At 39.4% G+C, this 8,971-nt stretch overlaps 1 protein-coding gene across 1 annotated transcript in view; it reads left to right on the top strand.

The window, feature by feature from the left end:
* The first annotated feature begins 125 nt into the window (after positions 1 to 125).
* vars1 (valyl-tRNA synthetase 1) overlaps positions 126 to 8,971 on the top strand; it is a 36,016-nt gene continuing 27,170 nt past the window's right edge. Inside the window, exons 1-8 of the mRNA XM_088326790.1 lie at positions 126 to 248; positions 2,878 to 3,206; positions 4,733 to 4,876; positions 6,138 to 6,342; positions 6,422 to 6,537; positions 7,266 to 7,341; positions 7,622 to 7,722; positions 8,624 to 8,751. Of these exons, the coding sequence (XP_088182916.1) occupies positions 2,880 to 3,206; positions 4,733 to 4,876; positions 6,138 to 6,342; positions 6,422 to 6,537; positions 7,266 to 7,341; positions 7,622 to 7,722; positions 8,624 to 8,751 (1,097 nt within the window). The 5' untranslated portion in view covers positions 126 to 248; positions 2,878 to 2,879. The remainder of the gene's footprint in view (positions 249 to 2,877; positions 3,207 to 4,732; positions 4,877 to 6,137; positions 6,343 to 6,421; positions 6,538 to 7,265; positions 7,342 to 7,621; positions 7,723 to 8,623; positions 8,752 to 8,971) is intronic.

Here is an 8,971-nt window from a genome sequence, read left to right as displayed (position 1 = left end):
TTTCAAGTATCACTATTGTATCAAAATGACTTCTAAACGTTTTAATCCACAACTACATTTCATTGGAGTTTTGAAACAAAATCTTAATTTGAAAGAATTGTATTTGGCGACTTCCGCGCAGGAGCGGAAGCGGCTCCGGTATCCCGGAAGTATCCTCTGGTTGCATCAGACAACAAGTGTGGCGTGTGAGAATTCATGCAGCGTGCAGAATTTTGACCGGCTGACGTTTTCCTCTGTTCTTTTTAAAGGTAAGTGCGACTTTCCAGTGATCGCACGCGTATCAACACTGTAAACACAAAAAAAAACCCAAACGATTTGGCTTTCTGGTCATTGCAGACAAACTTGAGTTGGATTTAATTTATCAAAGCTAATTTAGCATTGACACGAGTGACTTTTTGACAGGTGGCGACAACCAAGGTTAACTTCTTTAATGCAACACTCAGTAAAAACCATTAAGAATTGTGCCCAACACTATGGCTGAAGATTTAAAATTGCATTATGACTTCGTAAGGAAACCATCAAAATGCACTTGGTTGTTGTCATGCTGCACCAGTCTCTAGTTTGGATCTTATAACCTGTGCAGATCCTGCAAATATTCCCATTGCTAATTTGACCACAAATGTTTAACCAGTAATTGGAAAACATACTTAGTGCTCAAGTTGAAATTTCGCAATCAAGCCATACAAGTTTTGGAACTTCAAAGCGTGCGACAACTAGGACTTTGAAATGCTGTTTTTTGTTTAAAAACGAATCAATCTGGTTGACGCTGGGATTCGACATTAATCCGTTCTGATGTGTTATCGCAAAGTAAGATAACGTATAGTGGGGGATGGAAATCCCTGGGCGGCAGTAGCTCAGGATGCAGAGTCTTGGGATCAAGAGATCGCAGTCCGAATCCCGACTCCTCGAAGTGTCCTTGGGTAAGACACTGAACCCCTAATGCCCCCAATAATAAGCAGGTTGGCGCCTTGCATGGCTGCACGGTCGCTATTGGTGTGTGAGTGTGGGTGAATGGGTAAATGTGAAGCATTTAAGACTTGACTTGAAAAGCGCTATATAAATGCAGATCATAGAGACTTTATTCATCCTTGTAGGGAAATTCACATTATAATAGTAGCCCAGGTAAAAACAACAAACTAGTATATAGTAAATATGTGTAAGATATTTGATTAAATACAATTGTTAATATATATAAATATAAAAGAAAAATTGGGATTTATCTACCTTTGGTGTGAAATGACTTGAGCTGGTACAGTGGAGTTTGTGGATGGATGCAGAGGGATGGGGAGACCACGGATCGAAAATGAAACTGATTTTGAAACATGCAAGGATTTTTGTATCCTTAGATTTTCTTACTTTAATACTTGATCCATATTTTAATTAAGTTCGATCAATGAGGGTAGTGATGTGTGTGTGTGTCTTCTTCGTATTTCTTGATGACTGGAAGCTTTATTTCCTTGTTTTTGCTTCTCCCTTTTGCATTACTGTACACCTTTTGGGCCCAAAGCAAATAATTATAGTACAAAATACACAGTATTGTATCGCACAAACTTGCAAAGTCTTTACGAAGCACACAAGAATCGAAACTGTTTTTTTTTTCCTTTTCCCCTCTAACAACTCAAAACTCCAAAAACAGAGACGCAGACAATGATTAAAATTCAGATTCAGATCTACTTTATTGTCATTCTAGTACACGTGTATACAGAACGAAATGTCGATACATCTGACCCGCACAGCTTCCTTGAATGTACAGATATAAATAAAATGTTGTATTGAGTTGGAGTATTGAGTACTAATAATATACTAAATAATTATGGCTATGTATAGTATTTTACAGTAGCGCAAATAGTGCAAGAGGAGCAGCTAACCAGATGTGCAAAAAGGGCAGTCAGGTAAACAAGTCAGGTAAACAGTAACAATAACACTGTAACAATAACGCTGTAAGTACAATAGTGCAGAGAAACAGATGTGCAAGGAGTGGCTAGCTATAAAGAACTGCCAGTAGTGCAAAACGTCAAACAAAACCAACAGATGTACAGATTAGCAGCAGTTAGATTTACTATGTGTTTGATTGACAATTTAACAGTCTAATGGCCAGGGGGACAAGACTATTGTGGAACCTGGTGGTCCTGCACCGCACACTGCAGTACCTCTTCCCAGAGGCTAGCAGAGTGAACAGTCCATGATGGGGGTGAGAGGGGTCCCTGATAATGTTCTTAGCTTGGGATAGGCAGCGCTTCTGGCCAATGTCCTGAATGGAGGGGAGAGAAGTTCCGATGATTTTCCCTGCTGTCCTCGTCACCCTCCTCACACTACCCCAGTCGGAAGCGCTGCAGCCTCCACACCACACAGAGATACAGCTGGTCAGGATACTCTCTATGGTGCCCCTGTAGAATGTGATGAGGGAGGGTGGGGGCAGGTGGGCTCTCCTCATCCTCCGCAGGAAGTACAGGCGCTGCTGTGCCCTCTTAACCAGTGATGCAGTGTTCACGGACCAGGTGAGTTTGTTTGTAATGTGCACCCCTAGGAACTTGATACTGCTGACAACCTCCACAGCCTTGTTGTTGATGAAAAGTGGGGCATGGTTGGGCTGGTTTTTCCTGAAGTCGACGAGCAGTATACCTCCTGAGCTACTCCTACAACTACAGTCCTAGCTGAACTACGTCCCACAATGCCTTTCTCTCTCTTCATTCAGTTCAGAATCTTGTGTACTTCATAACTACTTAAGTCGCAGGTAGAATACTGTGTTTGCTATGGGTCCCAAAGCTTGCAGTCCTGCAACAGGGAGAAGCAAAAACATGATTAGCTCATAAAAAAGAATGTTAGGATATAGCGGCAAAATATTTGTTTTCACAACTGTTTATGTTCTTTCTTCAGGGATGGCCACTCTTTACGTGTCCCCCCACCCTGATGACTTCCGGAGCATCCTGGCTCTACTGGCCGCCGAGGCGTGGCCCTCCTCCGGCATCAAGACGGTGACCGACAACAGCCGTTCAACTCCAGCCTTGCTTTTGGGCGAAGGTGACGCCACGCTGAGCGGCGCCAACGCGGTTGCCTGGTACTTGGCCGTGCAGGGCAAAAAAGCTGGCCTCGGTGCCAAGCAGCAGAGCGAGGTGTGGCAATGGCTCAGTTTCGCCGACAACGAGCTCGTCCCGTCGTCCTGCGCCGTCGTTTTTCCCCTCATGGGGTTGACGCTGGATAAGAAGGTGGGGAAATCTTGTGTGTGTTATAGCAGACCCCCGGGATACAGCGTCCCCGCTTTATGACATTTTCAGTTTACTGTGTGGAATAGGATGTTTTTTTGTTTTGTTTGTTTTTTTGTTTTTTTTTACCCCCAAATCTCCCTCAGATGCTTTTAAGTGCTTATGTAACAATCAGGAGCCTGAGGTAAAAGAATAAGAAGACATTTTCTTTAAGTTAATGCAACATTAAGGGAAATAACTCACAGTTCAGTACGATGGTGTCAAAACATTTAGGAACATAATAGTTTTCTCCAAGTGATTTAGTATCTAGTATTACTACTGTCACACGGCTCTAAAGTGTGGGATGATGCTTTACACCGAAAAACAAAGGCAACCAGATGATGAAGGTGCTGTATCTTAGTCAGATCAGGAGGCTTCTCCTGCTTTTAGGAACAATGGAAACCAATACCATTTTTTTTCATGTGGGGGAGAAAACATCTACCCAAAACAGACGCCTTGAAGAGGGATGGGCACCGTGAGGCTGTATTTGCCCAAAATTCGTGAACGCTTCAGGGTCCTGTGTCTCCGCCACATGTCGTTTTCAATTAATGATGTGGTATACAATGACCTTTTTTTCCCCCATCATACGACACCAACAAGTAATTATTTTGCTTGTCTAAAAATATTAACAATTCAAGTTTTTATGCGCGTGACAACTTCGTTTCTAGAATGCCTGTCTGCTATTGGTCGACATCCTATAAAATGCAGGTCTGCTATTGGTTTGCGTCAAGAAAATGCCAATATGCTTTTTTCTTCATTCAGTTCAGAATCACGTGGGCTTTGTAAAGATCTTTAAGTCGTAGATACAATCTTGTATTCTTTAGTACCGTATTTATTGACTCTGGGTCCCAAATATTGCGGTGATGCCAAAGGGAGAAGCAAAAACGGTGGACCATTTTCTTTGTTTTTTTTTAAAAAAAGGAGCAACTCACAAGTGATTGAGTGTATGCAAAACCTGGAAACACTAAAAATAAACGAATAAACTGTTTATTGCAGCCCCGTCACATGTTTGACTTGGTCTTAAAGCCAATTTAGCATTGACTTGTCAGTTTTTGATACTGTAGTCTTTGGTTGCAAGGTTTTTGATGATGCTATAGGGGAATCAAAAACACAATAACCATGGAAACGAAGCTTGAGATGATAAAGAAATAAAAAAAAGTCTCAGTAGGCTAAGTTGCATTGCTGTAACCAAGCAAGGAAATTTTCAAAGGGCTTGACATTCCTAGCAGGTGGAAATTTCATGCATATTACACATAAGTAGTACTTTCTCTATACTATTTTGTTATTTAAATGTTTTTATCTGTGGTAGTTTAGGACACATGAACTATCAACCATAGGTTACTTTACTTCATTTTATTGCAATCACAAACCATGGAAAAACAAAAACCTGTCGTCCTGATAATAGAGATTATGGTCATATTCGATGGGTCTACTGTACTTTTTTTTTTTTTTTTTTTTTTTTTAGTTATAAACTATTAATTATGTTTCAGCTGCAGCAGACGTCCCGTGGTGATCTATTTCGGATCCTGAAGGTTCTGGACAAGATTTTGGAGCCAAGAACGTACCTGGTGGGAGAGAGCATCACCCTCGCCGACATGGCGGTGGCTTCGACTCTTCTTCTGCCTTTTAAATACGTAGGTTTTCATGTCATATGTTTGTCTACACATGGGTTGGGCCAACGTTGTGAGTCGGGGCCGCATTAGTAAAGAAAAAATGCCAATATAGGGTTTCTATCTGATACCTTGGCAATGCATGAGGAAAGAGATATTCCGTTTTTTTTTTTCAGACGTATTTATGAGTAAAAATACATGCAGTAATGTATATGTAGTTGCTATGTTTCATTTGATATACTTTAATTAATAGACTATTGCCTCCTATTGGTAAAACCACGGAAACCCAAATCCTTGCAAAAGGCTGCGAAAAAAAAAGAAAAATTGTGGTTTGGTCACTACATATCCGTATTTTTTAGTCTTCTTTGAGACTGGGAGGTCGGTGGTTCGCGCCCCGGCCGAGTCATTCCTAAGACTTAAAAAGTGGTCGGCGGCGCCCTCTGTTGGCTGCGGCTGCATCGGCTCGCTACAACGGGTCAGGTGTAATCGACATTTCGTTCTGTGTACATTGTTACACAGAATGACAATACAAGGAAATTATTATTATTATTATTATTATTCCTTGTGCTTTTTAGCACTCGTTTTGGGTTGCACTCAACTAGGATACTCCAACGTGGTGCACGTGGGAACCATGTAGCCCCCTAAGACCACTTGAGTAGCCCACGATCTGGCTCTGAAAGTTTTTCATGGGTTATTGTGATTTTTTAGGAAATTTGATTTCTGACTGGCATAATGTCTAGTGGTTGGCTGAGCATAGTTTGACCTCTAAGAATTGCATCCGGGTAATAATGTAGTAACAGAATTCAGAGGCAGAATTCATGTCAGTTTATAGCAGCCCATTGACACAAAGATTGTAGATCATAGATAGGAAAATCTCAAAATAGCACAAGATTTTATTTTAGTCAACAAAGATGGTGCTGGATTTCTTCCTTTGAAGGTACTGGAAAAAATGCAAAATTGGTCTTGAAGGTGCTTGAAAGGGCTTGAATATAGCCATAAAAATGTAGTACTAGATTTAATAGAATCGCGTTGAATCTCAGTTGCCTGAAATATTCCATGCGGTATGCATCCGTTGGATTTTTTTCTTACATTTTTTTCCCCCCGCTAAGTAGTAAACCAGCAATAACAGAAGCGTGAAGTAACCAGGGTTGTTTGTACTTTTTAAAAAACTTTGTTCTGGGGGCCGGATGAAAAAGCCTGTAAGTTGTATGTGTCCTACAGACTAGTTTGCCCACCCCTGGTCTACACCTTGCAGCTGAACTGTCACTTATGCTCACTCGTGCAGGCTCTGGAGCCTTTGGACAGGAAGACCTTAACCAACCTGACCAGATGGTTCACCACGTGCATCAACCAGCCGCTTTGGGTCAAGGTGCTGGGAAAAGTCACCTTGTGTGAGAAGATGGTCCCCGTGAACACGAACGCAGAGGCCAAAACTTGCAGTCATCTTGTAAACAATGCCGCCGGTGACACGGCACACGAACTGGCAAATGGTGGGAAAATAGCTCTCATTTATTGTTGACTCTTGTTTTGGGGAGAAAATGTTGCCCAATACACATGACACGGTTTCAGGACTACCAAAGACGGAAGCGCAACTGAAGAAGGAGGCCAAGAAAAGGGAAAAGTTGGAGAAGTTCCAGCAAAAGAAGGAGATGGAGGCACAGAAGAAGATGCAGCCAGCGACAGAGGTCTGATTATTATTTTTGTTTTGAGATTGAATCGATCAATATTTTTCATTCCTTTTGAAATGGTGAATATATGAATACATGGTTTTTAATTTGAAATAAATATTTTTTTTTGTTTATTTTGAATCCATAACTAAATTTTTTATTTAAGTCAAAATTTTATATATATTATATATAGATAGATGGCTGTAGATATATAGTTGTACATGTGTCTAATTTGAAATAATAAATTATTTTTCTTATTTAAAGTAACAGGTATATTTATTTTAATTTTAATTAATACTCATGATATTTTATTTTGATTTAAAAAAAAATATATATAGTTTGATTTTTTAAATTTCATAAATATGTTGATTTTTCTTTAATTCATAAATACATTTTATTTTGATTTAATTTCAATTCGCACATTTTTATTTTATTTTGATATGAATCGATGCTTATTTTAGTTTCAATGAATAATTATTCAATATTACTTTGAATTGATCGATCCGTTTATCTGTGTTTTGATCACGTTCTCATATGTATTTTAATCATTAAATAAGTGAATATTGTTTCTATATGCATTCTACAAATTTATACTTTTTTTCAATGAGTTCAAATGAATAATTATTTTCATTTTATTTTTTTAGTTTGATTCGATTCCATTTGGATTGACCAAATATTTTACTACATATTTTTTTTTTTATTTTAATTCATTTTTTTAGTTATTTATTTTATTCATTTGCTTTTAGAAAAAGCCCAAACCGGAGAAGAAAGAGCTGGGGGTGATCTCATACACAATTCCTACTCCTGCAGGAGAGAAAAAAGGTATACAAAAATTAACCATGTGCAGACATACAATATATATATATATATATATATATATATATATATATATATATACATTCGTTCTACCCCTGAATAATATTTTAATATCCATCCAAGCCTGAAATGATTTACTCTTGATTTTGTGTTATTTAAGGTCAAGACACAAGTGTACTGTTTATGTCTCTTGGGCAAGAAAGAGTCCATTGACATTTGGAATTCCAAGCGTCTTTTAGCTTTTTAGCCTCAAGTGAAAATCTGAACCTGTTTTCCGCTCCGTCAGATGTTGTCAGTCCGCTTCCCGACTCATACAGTCCTCAATATGTGGAGGCCGCTTGGTACCCCTGGTGGGAGAAGCAGGGATTTTTTAAACCCGAGTACGGGGTAAGCAAAATACTTCTTTCTGGGTTAGTTGGACAGTAGACCCTTAGCATACAGAGACCCCAACTTATGATGTTTTCACTTTGCTGTGTGGAGTAAGATGCTTTTTCTGTCCCTCCTAATGGCATTTTTCCCACTATTAGATATCTGCTATCACTATCGGTAGTAGACCCCAGGATACGATTTCCCCACCTTATGGAGTTTCCACTTTGGGGTGTGGAATAATATGTTTATTTATCAATATAGGCCTGTATAGGCTCATGCGGGCTGTGGATCAGAAAAAAAGCCTGCGATTGGCCCAAAGTGGTGTCAATTAAAAGCAAGGAAGTAAATTTACTACCCTGTTTATTTTTAAACAGGAATTATGCAGCTAAACAGACAGTAATGCAGAGATGCATTTAGGTGATTTTTTTTTTTTTACCTGTCAGCATTATCATGTGTTCAGGAGTAAATATTTTGCACGGTTGGATTCATTAGATTCTCGCGCATGTAAGAAGCTCAGGGTTGCGTACTAGCATCCAATTTGACGTCTGAAAGGCAATTAAATATTCTTATTATACACCGAAACCAAAGAACAAACCACTCTAAAACGGCCGGGTTAAATATAACCGAATATTTATAGTTTTTGGATTTCTTGTTTCAGACTGATAGTGATGTGTCTCTGATGAATACATTTTGAAATGAATCCCAAGAGTTTGAGCTCTCCAATGATATGTGGCATGACGTATTTTCAGTGACTGGTGACATCGTACAGACATATTAGCCTCTCAACAGTCCGACGGGGTTAAAGTCTTATACTGGGGGTCTACTGTAGTTATTTTTGAGGAAATGTAGCCCTTTGCCGGTATGAAGGATATCACAAGTCTTGGTGAGTGTAATGAAATATGTTTTTTGTTTAAATCAGAGGAAAAGTATCAGCGATGCAAACCCTAAAGGCGTCTTCATGATGTGCATCCCCCCTCCCAATGTGACAGGCTCGCTCCACTTGGGCCACGCACTCACCAACGCCATACAGGACTCTCTCACTAGATGGTAACGAAGCCGCTGGTCTCGTATACAAAAGGCACATCAACGCAAATGACAGCCCAAAAGAATGACAATTCTTTTAGTGAAACGGATGCAGCATTATCGCAGTTCTTATTCTATTTTTATTTATTTTGTCCTTCTGTTTTTTTCATTTCTTGTTCTCTTAACTTTCTCTCTTTTTCTCCCTCTCTCTATTGACCTATTTCTTTCTCACTCCCTCTCTTTT

Source organism: Urocampus carinirostris, chromosome 2 (genome assembly GCF_059441175.1).
Source record: "Urocampus carinirostris isolate Australia breed hairy pipefish chromosome 2, RoL_Ucar_1.0, whole genome shotgun sequence".
Taxonomy (NCBI): Eukaryota; Metazoa; Chordata; class Actinopteri; order Syngnathiformes; family Syngnathidae; genus Urocampus; species Urocampus carinirostris.
This window is presented reverse-complemented; position numbering and strand designations above follow the sequence as displayed.